The 16,493-nt window shown below is 53.6% G+C and overlaps 1 protein-coding gene across 4 annotated transcripts in view; it reads left to right on the top strand.

Moving 5' to 3' along the window:
- Positions 1–16,493, top strand: part of RNF220 (ring finger protein 220) — a 225,286-nt gene that overhangs the window by 153,290 nt on the left and 55,503 nt on the right. For 3 of the 4 annotated variants that reach the window (XM_072866892.1, XM_072866891.1, XM_072866890.1), the window contains 2 exons: positions 10,265–10,360; positions 14,643–14,685. In XM_072866892.1, coding sequence (XP_072722993.1) covers positions 10,265–10,360; positions 14,643–14,685 — 139 coding nt within the window. Of the gene's footprint in view, positions 1–10,264; positions 10,361–14,255; positions 14,474–14,642; positions 14,686–16,493 lie in introns of those variants that run through there. The other variant, XM_072866893.1, reaches the window with a different exon arrangement.

Here is a 16,493-nt window from a genome sequence, read left to right as displayed (position 1 = left end):
CAAGTACCCGCAGGGGCTCTCTCGTTCCCCGTGCAGCCAAGGAACAGTGGAGCTGAAGGACCTGGCGGGCTCCGGGACTCCAGATTGTGTCTAATGACAGCTAATGAGAGCTGATCACACGCAGGCTGAGCTCAGCCTGGGAAATCATGTGCGGGAGTTCCTGGAGCCAGAGCCATATGCCAGCTTTGGAAGAGTGGAGAGGGACTGCCTCAGGGGAGTGAAGCACACCCCAGGAGGAGCCCAAATCTCAGCCTCATCTTCCTCCCCAGGACCCACCTCCTATCCCCTTGGCTCAGAATGCAAAAATACAAAATGCGCAGAGCGTCATGGCATCACTGCAAAGGGCATCATTTACTAATTAGCAATACTGTTAGCTGGACTTCATACGATACAGCGGTGGGAAGGACCAGAGCTTGGGCAGGCAAGTGGATGGCAGGGAGCACTGCAGGGCAGCTGGGCATTGCACGGGCTCTGAAAACCACGCTGTGCTCACCAAGGCGGGCAAAGGCAAGTGGTCCAGGCTGTCCTACGCTGCTGGTGATGCAGTCCAAGCCAGGGAGGCTCCTCGTTTCCAGGGAGGTGCAGGGCATCTCTCCCAGGAGATGTCTTCGTGCTTGTTTTAATAGAATCGACTTCAGGTCTCACTCTCCCTTTTTTTTCTGGAAGCTTTGGGTCGTTTTTGGCATGAGATGTCAGAAATGGAGACTGACATTTCAGCTCTAGGTTTTCCCCTTGGGGCTGGGTGTCTTGCCAAGCACATAAACACCTTGTCTGCTCCACCAAGTGAGGGGCTGGGGAGCCACCGTGCTGACCCAAGTTCCCGGCAGGCAGGGACACCTCCCAAGTCAACCCAACAATTTCCCAAACCCCGCAAGGGAAAATAAAGATCGTGGCGATACTCTGTAATGCTCCACGCCTTTGGCATTCCCGCCTCCTGCGTGACTACCCTTGTCTCCCATGCCCTGTCCCAAGGGAGACTGGGAGGAGACCGGAGACCTGACTGTTCCTCCCATAAAAAACAAGCAGAGCAGAAAGCAATCCCCAAACCCACGCACCGTTGATAAGCCACGGAGCATGAGGCTGCCTTGGGGTGTCTCGAAGGAGCTGGAAAGGGCACCCGCAAAATGAAAGCAGCTGGACTCTGCAAGCTTCCCTTTCCCTCCTCATCAGGTCTGAGTGTAGATAACTCAACGGCCCCAAACACATCGCCTGTGAGGGAGAAGGACGGCTAGGAAGACAGATTAGCTGTTTGGAGCGAAACGCAGCGAGTGACTGACAGAGACCAGATAAAGAAGAAGGCCCACCTCGCGGCAGGGCCGGGCTTTTGAAGTTTCCATTGACAAAGAATCCCATTTGCCTTGAGCGAGGGGATTAAACTGGGACTGGAGCGTCGTTCTATGTAAAAGAGATCAATCGTCCCCTGTCACCACATGGATCTTTTCCCTTTGCCCGTCACGTTTGGGACTAAGAACATTAACTTCAAGAAGCCAGGAGAGCGGGGAGGGAGAGGGTGAAATCAGGAAATCTCTCATTCCCTTCTCAGAGAGCTTGAAAGCCTCTCAGCCCAGGAGGATTCATTATTTCTAGGTGGCTTTTGCTGGGAGACAAGTCCTGTGTGGCATGGGAAGGCACACGCTGTCACCTTCACCTGAGCTTGGGATTAAAGGCTCCTTTGTAACCGCATGGGATCAACCAGGAGGGTGGTGGGGAGATGAAGGCTGCTCTTTCCCTTTGTGCCCATTGAGAGTCTGCAACATGGGGTGGGAATAGCCCATCAGGATGTGAAGTCCCTCCGAGAAAGTCCTGCTGGGGGCAAAGCTGAGCCTCTGGGCCACCCTTAGCAGGGGTCCCAGGTGGAGGGATGGGGGGCAGACACCCGGGTGGGCTTGCAGCCCATGCCCAGGCACCCAGGCATCGCTGGAGGTCTGGCAGGCACCCCCTGGGAAGAGCTGGGACCTGGGCCGTGTCACGCTTCCCATCCTGGGCACCAGTGGAAGGAGTCACCAGGACTGCGGGGACTGCCGCGAGGTCTCCTGGCCGGTCCCTCTCCTGGTGCCCACGACACGGCCAGCAGCTCCAGCAGCTCAGCAGTGGGAGAAAGGGGCTGCACCTCCCCATCGCTCGGGAGCATCACGAGCAGGAGCAGGCTGGTTCCGCTCAGGGAACTGGGGTGGGGTGCAGGCTGGTGTTATCAAAGGTGTTACCTTTGTGGCCACCAATGGCTTTAACACCACTTTAGGACTCATTTAGGGCCTTTGCATATACTATCATGGGTTGTCGCTGCTTCTGTGCTGGCTTAAGGCCCTTCCTGGGGTGCAGCTGGGGGCAGGGCATTTAACTCCCTCCATGCTCTGTCTCCTGGCTCTGCTCCCATCCCTTCCCCACCATTGCCCCAGCAAACATCTCTCTTGGCAATAAAAGCCCAGATGTAAACACATATTCCTCGCTCGCCGCTTTCCTGCCCCTGAAGAGCTGTCACTCACTGCACTGGGTCAATTTTCATGGCAATATGTCAAAGAAAATCCAATCACTCAACATGGGATGTGATGAATGCAGGATTATTGTATCAAGTTCTTCTATTATCGGAGCCGACGGAGGCAGTGACGGCCAAGCAAGGGCTGCAAGCTGGGGCGCTCCGGCCAACATGTCTGCTCACTGCCTGAGCTCCCTCTCTGCGAAGGCAGCTCGGAGGGCAGCGCTGAGCACCAAATAGCTCCGCAGCATTCAGGATCCTCGTTTGATTTCTGTTAGTGACCAAGCCCAATCGATGGTGGTATGCCAGTGTGGACAAGCCACTTGGACAAGCAGATGACAAACCTGTGTAGTGAGCCTCAGGATGAGATTTTTATCCAACCCTGACTGCCACTTACTTAGGAAAGCTGGTGACAGCAAGCTGGGCTCTGCTAGCCTCTGGCTGGGGAGAAGGGCCTGAGATAGCTGCTTGGTGTCTTCAGGAAGTCCTGTGGCCTGTGGACAGCAAGGGGAACAGCGCTGTCTCCTCCCAGCTGCAGTTTCTGTCCCTGGTTGCAAGCTTGGATGCTCACCCCATGGCTTGTGATAGCCTTTGGTGCCTTGATCTTCATGTTGCTGAGAGCCAGGTAGCCCATTGAACCCCCTCAGGTCAAGGTGACAGCTTACTCTGGCTGGGCTGCCTCGTGCCTGCGCTTTGCAGAAGGCAGAGGTGCAAAAAGGTGCTGAAAGCCCATCTCATTTGCAGAAAGCACACCCAGTGGCCCTGCTCTGGGAAAGGTCTTCCTCAGGCATTGGACTTCCAGAAGAGAGTCCTGGGCATCTGTAGCATCTTTCTCTGATGACATGTCTGAGACACCAGGAGGAAGAGAAGGGGTGGGAACAGAAATTCTTCACCAAGGAGAAGTTTCCGTGTTGGTGGGAAGAGATGCTTCATGCCCATGGGAAGGGATAGAGGATGTCCTTGCTCTTGCCGAGCTAGAGACGATGGTCCCGTTCACCGCTGTGGGCTGGGCATTGCTCACTAACCTTTCGCTGTTGTCCTGGGTCACCATGGGGAAACCCAACACCAGAGCGACTCAGGAGGGCACCTACTGAAGGTGTGTCCGAGCCAGCCATGCCCCAGACCTCTGTGAGCCCAGAGCTTCTCTGCAGCACTCCCCAGCATGGCCAGAGCCCACGTTTTAGGCAGGCCAGGCATCAGGGATGTCTTGCAGAGGCATACGGACAACACCGTGAGCTTCATCCAGGCTCGTGGCTGCCCAGGAGTCTGTAGGTAGCTGTCAGCAGCATGCGGTCCCCCCAAGCATCATTCCTGGGTTTCACGCTCTCCCCTTACCATTCCCCTCCTGCCTTGGCTGCCTCTTGCAAGGGGCTGTGCAGGAGAGGAGTGCAGGAGAGGAGCACACGTTGAGTTGAACCCATGTTGGTGAGGTGTATGAGCAGTCTAAGTCCGACTGTTCCTGCTCTTCCTTGAGCAGCCGGCAGTAACTCTGAGGGTCAGCGTCCCCAGGTCCTCCTAGCTACCTAAGAGCACTTATTGGCCACTGCCTGTCTGGCCTGTGGCTCTCCCTCCACAGGCTATCATCTAGCTGGGATATCATCTCTGCCCAGAGAGATCTCAACGCCTAAATTTCAGGCTATTAGCTGTAGACTGTTACCTGTCACCTAACAGTGTCCGCTGAACTTTCTTATATCCTCTCTGAAAGTGCTGGTACTGACCACTGGAGGGGAAGAGGCTGGGCTCTGTGAAGCATCCCAGCTCTCGTGGCAGGTTCGGCATTCCTTTTCCACTGCTGCTTCCTAATACATGACCACAAATTGCCTTTCCCACTAACGGTCCAGCCTGTGCGCTGGCTCTTGCTGCAAACAAACACTGAAGCAAGCAGCCAGGAAAAAAATCCATCTCCTGTACCCAGCAGATGCTTGCAGCCGGTGTGTTTAGGTGTGCACCCAGCTCCTCAGAGGGTGCCCGCAGGCAGGCGGCCAGCACGCTGCTCCGAGACCTCCAGCGGAGATGGGAACCAAGCCACCGTGCCAGAGCCCTTTGATTCTCCCACCCAGCCCCATGATTTTACAGCTTCACTGAGCAGTTTGAGAGAGAATTACAGCACCTAGAGGGAAATTTGACCGCTAAAGCCCTCCAAGGAAAAAGAGCTTTGAAGCAAGCAAGATTTGGAGCCTTAAACCTTGACAGAATGTCTGTATTAAGCCCTTCCCAGCTGCCTCGCTCGAGATGAAATTTCTAGCACAATCATTTAACTTATCCGTATCATGTCTGGTGGTAGGAACAGGGGACGGGTGTGAGGGCCCCAGGGTTTTAACTCCTTCTCTTGTGTCACTGACTTGCTGGGGGGGTTGGAGAAGTCACTCACCATATCTGTGCCCCCTCCCTCTGTAGCTGTGATTTACAAGGAAAGATTAGAAAGCTAAATCTGAGCATTGTGGCAAAGCTGTGGCCAAGCCAGGGACACGAGAACAGCCCACAGATACACGAAGGAGGGGAAATTACTTAGGATGAGCATCGGCTGAACGCGCTCCCTGCCAGTTTGGGGTGATAAATACCAGAGCCGCTCCAAAAAAAATCTCTGCCAGGCTTTATTCCATAAAACAAATTATCCCATGAACAAACAAAGCCCCTCGGTCCCCTTGGGCCGAACAGCTGTGCCCTCCCATTAGTCCGGGGGAAACCGCTGCGTTCGGCAGGAGGAGCAGAGAGGGATGTGGTCCCGGAGGGGAGCCGGACAGGCTGGCAGACCCTGGCAGACCTTGGCCAGACCTCTTTCCCCCTCCACCCCCAATGGGCAGTTCTGCTGGAAGGGGCCCCTTTCCCCACCGTGTAGCTGGTGTCTCGCCCAAGAGGACCCAGAGCTCGATTACAATCCCAGGTGTGACTGTAACATGCACAGAAATAAATCAGTAGCTCACATTTCTGTAAGCTTATTCTGCTTGCGGACCACTGGAATCCTTCGGTGAAGGCCAGAAGCTGCTGATACCATTATTTCTGTTCACTATTCACACCCTTCTCACATTTAAGCCTTTCATCCCCAGCTCCATCCCACCTTTATCTCTGCCAGCTAAAAGCCACTAGATAATTTTCCCTCTAACTTTCCCGGGAGCAAATGTGGACCCTCCAAAAGCTTCTAGGAAACTCAGCTCTAATAGTAGCATCTTTGTGTCAGGGATCCTCCAGCAATAACATAAAAAATGGCTAGCAGAGTTAAGGGGGAAAATCGCAGCGAGGCCTGGTATCACTCATTGCTTTCGGGTTACAGTTCCCAAGTGATAACAGCTATTAGCAACACTTTGACGGCTTCCCTACCGTGGAGGGGAGGGCAGGAGACAGAAAACATGTCAAGCCATCACCTCCATGTTAAGTGATAAGTACCTATTTAGACGGCAGAGTTAAAGCTGAATGCATCAAGCAGGGAACACTTTGTGCCAAAATAAAAAAAATAAAAAAAGGCCATATAGATACATAAAAAGCGGGGTTAGGGTATTTGTTCTGCTGACAGCAGCTGTGATGGATTGTTTAAGAAAAATAGACTCCCTGTGTTTTTCCAGGGCTATCAGAAAGCAGGAGTCCAGCACTTTAATACTCTCAAATGACTGGCCTTGAGAGGCAGCAGAATGTCAGCGGCACGGGCTGGGCTCTGCCAGCGCTGACACCTGCCCCGGCTGCCGGCGAGAGGCAGCGCTCCGGGCTGGGGGCGGTGCGTGCCGGCAATTTCCATCCATTTCCTCGGGCCGGCGGCTGCACCCTGACACCCGTCCCCTCCCCTCGCGCTGCCCCGGGCCCGCGCCTCGAGCGCCTGCGGGTCGGGAGCCGGCGGCGTGTTGGCACGCGTGCCCTTGCCAGCGTCGCCTCCGAGCTGCCCGTGGCTCCTCCGCCTGAGCAGGGAGGAGCAGGTCCGGGGAGCGACGGACTGGGATGACAGCAGCTGGCACGCCAGCTGCACGATGCACATTCGATTCATGCCGAACCTGCCCGTGCGTTTATATACGTAAACTCTATGTTGTTCCTCATTGCAATGAGACTGCTGACACCTTTGCGGACGCTGCAGCCCAGCTCTGCAGAACTGCACGGTCCATGGAGGGTGTCGGGAGCTATCAGGGTGTGAACCTCGCAGCACGAGCAAGGCTTACGTGGCCTCCGCTTCCTGCGGTGCCGCATCCCCAGGGAGAGCCCGGATCCACAGACACAGGCGGGTAAAGCCACACACCCAGACGCGTCTCTTCCCCTTGGCACGGCACAGCTGGGCTCCAAGGGGTAGGAAGCAAACGCCAAGCGGGGCCATGGCTGCCCGGCACGGCAGGAGGGGCAGGAGGAAGGAGGGAGTACATGGCTCGGACAAGATTGATGGCCTCGTTGCCATTAAGAAAAAAATTAGCCGGTGGCGGCTATCATATTAAAGGGTGAAGAAGCCGTGAATTATTTTCTTAAAGATCTTATCACTTACAATGATAATTTTACCTTCCAAAAGGCCACTTTTAATGAGGCAAGCCAGGCAAAAAGTCATGATTTAATGCCAGATTTTTTTTTCCAAACACATTTTACGGCTTTTTTGTCCATGTTTAAAAAGCGCCGGTGACCTTTTTTTATTTAGCTTGCCCCAGGTGTAATGCTCAGGCTGATCCTCTCAGGGTTTATAACCTCCGCAGAGAGTGCCTTTACCCAATGGAGAGATGATTTAAAGGGAAGGGAGAAATATGAGGCTGCACGGCCGCTCGCACAAGGCCCTTGCTCCATCTTTGATGCTGGGAGCCGTGGTTTGCCAGGGGAGGGGGGACCGGGGAGGGAGGAGGGTGCTCTCGCCCCGATAGCCCCACTCAGATGCCCCCTGAAGGGGAGCTGGGCTGAACTGGCAACCAGGCGGGGTGAGCTGGCTGGTGGCCTTTTCCCAGGGGGAAAAGGGACATCTCACCGTCAAGGCTTGTTCCCACCATGCCAAAGCGGCTAGTTCCAAGGTAGGGAGCATCTCCGCACAGCCGTACGGCACGCCTGTCTGCACACAGAGCACCCAACGACGCATTTTTGGGGTGGGAAGGCAGAATTTGGGTCCGCCCTGCAGCGTGGGCATGCACAAGGGCTGGGAGGCCATGTGTAATGCTGCCCTTTCTCTCCACGGACGTCTTCCCAAATGCCGGTCGAGAGAGGGATGGGGATCGTATCGCTGCCCCTTCCCCACTTGCCGGGACCCGGGTGGGAGTGAGTGGCGTGGGTGCAGCAAATCCTCGGCTTGGTGTGCTGTGGCCATGCATCCTCGCCACTTAGCCGTCGAGCAACAGCCCCAACACAATGATCTGGGGAAAAAGAGGCCAAAATTGGGGTGGCAGAGAGGCTGGCCTAATGCAGAAATGAAAGTCACCCTGATGGCGAGTGCCTTTCCTAATCCCTTAGCCCCTGAGCCTGCATCCCTGCCTGCGCCCACGGCTGCCTGAAAGGCAAAGTGTGGCACAGCACTCGGAAATGAGAAAAACAAATGAAGTCAAGTTTCCTAAGAGTGAAGGGGAAGTGTGACTTGGCATCTCTAACGCTGTGTTTAACATGCCGGCGAGGTATTTAGAATTGAAGTGCTTGCACACAATTTAAAAATAGACAGTTTATTAATCTAAACTGCAAGTGTATGTAGAAGAGGCCTCGAGATTGACATCTTTGGGATTAGTTTAGCCCTGCGTTTTTCCAGAGGTCATCGCCATGGTGCTCAGGAGGTTTGTGGAATAAATGGGGCCGGCGTTCTTCCTGGGACCACACGCTAAAAACTAATACATAACGTTTAATTTACTGTCTCCATAGCTAGCCCAACCATTTTTCACATAATAATATTGGATTAGAGCTACCAGAAGCTGAGGGGGAAGCTGGAGGCAGGGAGGGTTTGTCTGTCTGTCGCCGAGGAATGGGGAGATGGGTATTTTTTCCCCTTCTCCAGAATACACTGGAAGACAAAACGGATTTAACCCTCCCAGCTCCAGGGTGCTTGGCTTATTAGAGGAGGCAAAGGGCATTAGCACTGCTGCAATCAGGGCTGTTGTTCCGAGTCACACCTGAAGGCTCTGAGCCCCCGTCCCTCTGTTTTATAGGACGCGTGCAATCCTGCTGCTTCAAAAATAGTCCTTGTTCTCCCTTTAGAAAATAAAGAAACTAAACAACAGCAGGAGCTCAGTCTCCACACTGCTTCACATGGTTATCAGAGGGCTTCTCCAGAAATAAATGAGCTGCTCACCAAAACCAATCACCGGTTGGATTTGGCCAACGCATGAGGCAGGAGAGCCCCCTGCTCTACCCGTCTCTCTCCTGGGAAGCGGAGAATGGTCTCTTGCGGCCGCCCTCGGTGCGTGCCCCCAGCCCTGCGGGCTCCCACGGGCCCTCCCAGCGCCTGGCATCCCCGTGGGGCTGCGCTGAGGAGCGTGCCGGCCCCGAGATGTGGCCAGCACAGCCCTCGGCGCTGGCAGCAGGGACCGTGCCGGGGAGATAACTGAGCACCCCAGCAGGTAATTCCCCCGTGACCCCTTTCAAGACGTCACGTCTCTGCACAGCTGGTTAGAGCCGTGTTTCATGGCAGAGACCTGCAGCGCAGACAGGGATGCAGTTCTTGCCCTCGTGGCAAGGCTGGCAGCCCATGCCCGTGGGGTTGAACCCAGCATCCCAAATCCTCCTCCCCCGCCTCCATCCCGAGCGTGCCCTCCCGTCGTGCCCACGCCGGCCACGCTGCCGTGCTTTTCTCACCGGGAGAGCTGTCCGAGCCCGGGGGATCACATCCTGCTGGCTGAACCAATTTGTATGCTGAGTCATTTTCCCACTTGCTCATATCTTTCCAAAAAACGCACATTTTTTCACATTTCATTTCAGCCCAGAGGCAAATGTTTCTGGAATACTTCCCTTTCTCCAAGGTATTATGCTTTTTAATAATGTTGTCACCACACTTGACCTGTCCAATTCAGATGATATCTACACTTCCCTTCGCAAACATACACATCTCCGAGCAGTCATTTATTGTCGAATCTTGCCAGCTGATTCTCAGAAACAAATATCTGGAGAACTGCATTTCCACCATACATTTTTTACAATGTGTTGGGCTATATTTAGCCTAGTTTTGCTAATTTATATTTTAAATTAGAATTTTAAATTGCATTTTTCCCTCAAACTCTTCTAATAATAAAGTTCACTTGCAACTCAGCGTACATTTTTTTAGATGCTGTCAAACCCCCGCAGTAATTTTCCCGCTAGAGTTCACTGTGTGTAGAATTTAGACTTACCTACTATTTACTTGAAGTTTATCAGTGATTTCTTAGGTCTCAAATATCACTGGTCTTTTTAACCTTCTAAAAGGCCCTTTTTTTCTGTGCTACTTATTAAAATAAATAGCATCATTACAGAAGGAAGAGGTAGTTGCGCTGCAAAGGTGCTGAGAGCTTTAGTGCAGTTTACAAAGCTATTGAGAGATTTAGCGGCACTTAGAGGGGCGGATGAGGGCACATTAGCACCGCTCCACGTCAGCACGCCTTCGCCTTACCGTGTGAATTTCTGGTGTGGTCCTCACACATCATTTCCAGCAGGGACTGATTCTGCCCCCAGCCACCAGACCTGGGGACAAAATGACCATCCCTTTGTTGCCTGATGCATTTGCACTTTGCTAGACCCTACAGCCTGGTCCCCTCATGGGGCAGGGTCCCACGGGAAGAGCAGAGCCAGCCCCACAGCCCGGCAGACGCTCTCCGTGGCTTTGAGGATGGCTTAGCAAGGGGCAGAGAACTCGGCGACGCTCACAGCATGAATTTCTCCTTTCTCTTGCAGTCAATTTTGTTGTCGGCCTCAATCAAGCGGGAAGGAGATTCTCCGACAGCGTCACCCCACTCCTCAGATGACATCCATCACTCGGACAGATACCAGGTAAGCAGGCGGATGCTGTCGCTGGTCTCAGCCTTAGGCAGGGAGCCAGTTCGCCACAGTGCCCGCAGCACTCTGCGTGTGAGCGCCCAGCTCTCGGCTCTGCACCGGTGCCCCAGCTTGCATGCCTGCAGCATGGGGACACGAGCACGTGGTCCCTCACACAGCTACGAAGGCGTGCTTTTGTCTGCAGAGTCCTCCCAGCTCCAACTTTAAACCACAGCTGTGCAAAACTGCTTTAAATCTTTGTAGTGGTTTCTGTTGCATTATATTCATCTCACTCGTTGCCATGGCTGTTTGTCATTACTTACCCTGTGCCACTGGGAAACCTTCAGAGAAGTGATTTTTTTGTAAAACAGTGAATGATGTCAGCCTGCAGCAGGCCAAAATTCTCCATTTCACTGGTGTGCCGCTGCCCAGCAAACTGACTTGTGACTCCCACCCAAAACAGAAATGGTTTTGGACCATCCACAGCCATGCCAGCATGTTTTATAAAACACCCTCTGCCCAGAGGAGCTGCAGGTCTTGACTTGTGATGCAGTGAGTAAAAGTTGAGTGAGATGGAGCAAGAAAAGAAGAGAAAGGCAGCAGCACAAGTACAGCTTTGCTTGTTGTAAGTGTGTCTGTATTTTTGGGGTGGGCTGGCACACTTGACTCCGACTCAACGCACATCCAGACTGTTTGGCTGCAAGCCTGCACTCAGCCACTGGCTTCAAGTAAGCTCTGAAAGGCAGCAGATAAATTAAGGGTGCTCTTCAGCACAGACCCAAGCGTGCCTCTACCTGCCGTGTGGACAGGCTGGGTGGACCGTGGCTGTACCAGCTTGGCATACGCCCATCACCCTGCATCCTGCGGTGTTCTGCAGCGATACCCTGCGCCCAGGGTCAGGCAGACAGCCAGGTCTTCCTGCATCAGCCGCTTCGCGTGTGCCAGGTCTGCGTTTGGATCTGCAGAGCGAGGGGCTGACGACCAGTGTGGGGGGTCTAACCGAGCAGCCCCAGTTAAAGCATGTGTTCCTGAAGATAGGTCCTATTAGTAGCAGATTTGTACATTTGTTGCCCATTATTCTCTCCTCTGTCCTATTTATTGGTTATATTATCAAATATGGGCCAGATCCTCCATCGCTTGCTACATATTCCCATGTAGCCTTCAGTTATAACTTGGTGTCACATCACAAGTCGCTTTACCCTTGCATGAACGATGAGACGTGGTACAAAGTAAGAGAAGCAAAACCCTGCAGAAGGTACAGAAATGCCTGATTCAGGTAATCCCGCTCTCTTTCCTGCCTGTTTATTAAGGCTAATAAATAAATCATGTTCTTTCCGAAAGGGCATGGAAGAGACTTTTGCCGTGGCCCCCCTTTGTTGGAGAACACTTCTCCCTTCCCGCTCCTCCAGACTTCAGTCTCTGTGAAATTGGTGGTCTCTTGCAGTCCTCTGTTCCTATAAATTTTTATTATGTCATACTTGAGGACAAATATTCTCAGCAGAAGCCCCCTCTATGTGCTGAGTCTAGCTAGTCTCTAATGTGTTTTAAGTTTGTGAGTGTATTTTATGGAGGGTTGCAGCCCTTAATGCAAATGTGTAATGGGAGTTGTAAGTCTGCACTGCAGGGAGAAAAGACCTCTGGGGCCTGATTTTCATTTACGCTTGTGCTGGCTGCGTTATGCTGCTCTGGCAGCGTAAAGGGACCTCAGAGTGGGTGCCAGGGCTGTGTAAAACTTCAGTGTATCCTTAATAAAGCCACAATATGAATGAGAAGTCAGTCTTCCTGGCTTACCAAGTAAAATGCTCAGGAAGCAGAGCAGAAGACTCTCATGGTGGTGACTTTAAGGGCTGCAAAATTTAGATTTCCATATGCAGAGGTGTGCTGGAATTATGAATGTCCCTTGTGTTATCTGTGATCTAATCGTGAATATACAGTGTATTAGTAACACGCTAGAACGTGAGTTATTGGCCTGTAGGTTTTCAGAATTCCTGTGGCTCGGTTTTCTTAGTTCTCATGCTTATTTACCATGGGGATATTTAGGGAAGAAGGAGATTTATGAATAAGAGCGCTACAGGAATACGGGCTTGCACAGTGCTTGCATTGCTCCCCATGCTGAGAGGGAGCTGCAGTGGAGGCGGTGGGGCGGCTCTGGGACATGGGGAGGGGGGATCCCCTTGCATCCCCTGTGCCAAGCCTGGTTGCTGGAGTTTGGTACGTGGACATCGATCGGACCGAGGTGGTGGCAGCTGGTGTAATGCGGGACCTTGTGATATGGTCAGTGGTGGGTGCTCCTCTGAGATACAGTCTGTCCTGTCGGTTGGGGCTTTTCCTGCCCTCTGAGTAAAAATAAAGCTGTTTTAGTTAGATTTAGATACAACCCTGAATCCCCAGCAGAAGAATCAACAGCAAATGATCAGTCATTCACCAAACTGCAAAGATAACATTTCAGGCTTGGAGGGAGACCACCTTGCGTGGGTCAGCTGAGCCCACAGAATATTTGTGACTGAATAACATGTGGAGTAAGTATAACTGAAAGCCTAAAATCCGTGTCCAGGAAAGGCTCACCTCCCTCCACCCGAGCTCAGCGGTGAGCATGCCTCCTGAAAGACAGCATAATTAATTAAAAGGGTAAAACCAACAATCACCAGCTTTGATTTTGTAAGTAAGCACATGTATGAAAATACAGCTGCATTTCAGCTTGCAGACAGAGCTGGGATGTACGACGCAGGTCAGCACTGCGCAAAGCTTACCAGCCAGCACCTGAACTTGCTGACTGACCGTCATCTTCTGATACAGCACAACATATCGAGGTTTTTTTTGTTTTCCCTCTGAAGAAGGAGCGGCAGATGGTCAGGTACCAGAGCAAAGACCCAAAACGTAGGTTCGATTCCAAGAAACAAAGTCTGGGGAGTCTGCAGAGGGGGTAACAAATGGGATTTGTGCGTGCAGGAGCCAGTGCTGCCCAATTTCTGCCCCCGAGCTCTGCCCTCCCGTCAGGCTGGTCCACTGGGGCCATCCCCCACCACAGCTGTGGGGCAGCCGGGGGAAAGAAACCTGCGAGCCAGGTTTGATTGCCCACGTTTTCTGAAATGCAGAAAGGAAACGAGGGGGAAGAGGCTGAAGAGCACAGGGGAGGCGGCAGCGCTGGGTGCCCCCCGCGCCCCAGGCACGGGCCTCTTCTCCTCGGGAAGGCCAGGCAGATTTCAGAGCCCCCAGGCTGAGGTCGCGGCCGTTGGGGTGGGGTGGGTCGGGCCGGGGTGCCCAGCCCAGCCCCGCCGCGGCAGACGCAGCTGGCGTTGGCCTCCAGGCCGCGCTCGGCCCGCGGGACAGGCGGCAAGGCCGGGGCTGCTCTCCCCGCCGGTGCCCGAGGAGGCGGGGTCAGGCAGCGCCCGGGCCCCATGGCGGGGCGGGGCGGGGCAGGGCCTCTGGGCCCCCATTGGCCACGTGCCTTTGGGTCTAGTTACCGCTCGGGTCCTGATTGGCCAGGTGCCCTTGGGCCTCGAAGGCCCCCGATCCCTAATTGGGCAAGAAAAGTTGGGGAGCGGTTGTCCCTGGTTCCTGATTGGCCAGCACCTTTGGGTTGCGGTTGGGCTCAGGGCCCTGACTGGCTAGTGCTGTTGGGCCGTAAGGGCGCCCAATCCCTATTGGGCAAGGAAACCTGGCTTCCAGTTGCCCCTGGGCCTTGATTGGTCACATGCCCTTGGGTCCCCGTGGCTCCTGATTCCTGATTCGCCAGACACTCTTGGATCCCAGTTACCCCTGCTCTCTGATTGGCCAGGTGCCCCTGGGTCCCAGCCGCCCCTGGGCCCTGATTGGTCGGGGCTCGCTGGGCCCTGCTGCCGCCTGTCGGTTGCCATGGGAACTTCCTCCTCTCGCGCCTCTCCCGGCCGGTTTCCTGGTGAACTTTCACCCGCTCGGCGGCGGGTCACATGACCGGGGCCAACATGGCGGCGGCCGCTGGGGGCTGATCGGCGGTGCCTGCCGGGCCGCGCCGTATCCGCCCGCATCCCGGGCCGCGCGGGGGGGTCCGCCCCGGGGCCCGCCGCCCCGCTGCCCCGCCGGCCGCCTGCGGCGCCCGCGGCTATGCAGAGCGGCAGGAGGGGGCCCGGCGGCGGGGGCCGGGAAGAGGTGGGTGCGGGGGAGGGGAGGCCGGGGGCCGGTGTGTTGTCCCGCTGATGCGCGGAGCGGGGGGGGGGCTGGGCCGGGCCTTGTGTAGCGGCGGGGGGCGAGTTGTTTCCATCCGGCGCCCGCGGGCCGGGGGCCCTGACACTTCTCCGCTCTTGTCTCCCCTCTGCAGACCTTCCTGCGGGTGCGAGCGAACCGGCAGACCCGGCTGAACGGTGAGTGCGGTCCCGCGCGGTGCCCCGGGCTGCCCCCGCCCCGCCGGGCCTCCTCCCGCGCCTCCCCCTTCCCGGAAAACTTTCCGGAGTTGGGCCGAGTTGTGTGAACACCCGCCCCCCCCGCAGGCCCCCCCCCCGCAGGCCCCGAGCCGCGACCTGCCTCGCCTGGGCCTTGACGTGCCGGTGGTGGGGCGCGGGGTGCGTCGGTGAGAAACCCTCCGCGTTCAGCCCTGGCTTCCTGGGGGAGGCGGCTCTCACCGCTGGGTTCCAACAGCGAGTTTAGAAGCAGGCCCCGAATCCCCTCTTTTCAGTTTCGGGGCCAGGCTGCTGTGCTTTCATGGCTCACATGGCAGAATCTTGCAGTAAACTTTTAAACCAGCAGTCTGAGCGTCTGTGCATTTGACGTCACATTTTGGTTTTTGTTTTTTTTCTCTCTCAAACCTGCAGATGCTGGTGCGTTACTTTTATTCTTGTATTTCTGGGTGTTCCTTACAATGAGTAAACAAGTATTTCTAGTGAAAAGTGTCTTGGTATTTAAAAAACAAATCAGAGGTCGCTTTATTTCAGAGAGAGAAAGTCCCATCTCTGTAAATCAGAAGAAAAGCTGAAAGTATACTTTTTTTTTAACTTGAGCTAAAGAAGTTGAAATGCTTTTTCCAAAGTTCAGAGAAGTCAGAACTTACCATTTAAATAGCAACAATATTCTGTTGTCTGACTTTGTATTGCTTATAGCTGGTCTAATATGTACCATTTAGTCAAAATTTGGTTGTTTGGGCTATCAGGAGGCTTGTCAATTTTGAGCGTCCTGCTGTGACAGTTTAAGATAACACCAGTGACATTGTGCTGATGCACTTTATTTAGAAGAAGATAGAGATACTTTAACAAAATACCAAAAGGCTTTAGAGTGTACTGGTACCAAAATAGTTTGCTTGAATTTGAGGTGCTACATGTTTAGCATAGTCTTAGGCAAATAGAAGTATTATTAAGTTACTGACCCAATAACTTTAAGTTATACATAACTGAATTCAGAGCTAGCTTGGAGATTTTTAAATATTAATCCTGAGGGCCAAAAACCTGTGAACTCTTGAAAGTCTGTTAAGTCATACAACAAAGAGTTGAGTTGCCTTGCATCAATTACAGGTAACTGCTGGCAGGTGTGCTCACATCTGTGCTCCTGGATGAGTGCAGTGAGCTGCCAGTGTTGGCAGGTAGACCCTTTTCCTGACACAGAGACTTCAGACAGCTGAAATGCACTGAGGTATTGCTGTGCAGTGACTTGTTTTGTGTGACAGAGGTCTCTGGAGTCAGTGATGTCAAACTGTTTCTTTATCATTTTTGGATAGCTGGGGCTAAGCTCCCACCTTCCACCTTTTTTCACGCCAACAATGTTCAGTTACCTTATTTTAAATTTAAAAAAAAAAGTCTGAGCCAGGCTTGTGAGGTTCTTGGTGTTGTGGAGTCCTTCAGTATGAATGAAAGCTCTTGATGACAGCGTGCTCTGCTGAACTGGCTCAGTAGTGCTTTATGCTTTTGACTTCAGCCTAAAGTGGGGCTGCAGCACAATCTGTCTAGACTGCAATCTAGGAACTCCTCTTGGGCCCTGTTCTTGGATGCTTTTGTGAACCTGGGCTCATCATCTAAAGGGAGGCTGCTAATTTTGTACAGCGTTTGCATTGTTTTTGCTGAACCTTTTACTCTTTTTGTATATACCTTTTGGGGTACAGTGAGCAGAACTAACAGCCGTATTCCAAATGAGGACATTTGGTTAATTTATATAATGTCCTTATAACGCTGGTGTTTCCCATCGG

The sequence above is a fragment of the Ciconia boyciana genome, chromosome 7, assembly GCF_034638445.1.
Source record: "Ciconia boyciana chromosome 7, ASM3463844v1, whole genome shotgun sequence".
In the NCBI taxonomy this organism is placed as follows: Eukaryota; Metazoa; Chordata; class Aves; order Ciconiiformes; family Ciconiidae; genus Ciconia; species Ciconia boyciana.
Note: the sequence above shows the minus strand (reverse complement) of the source record. Positions and strands in the feature narration are given on the sequence as shown.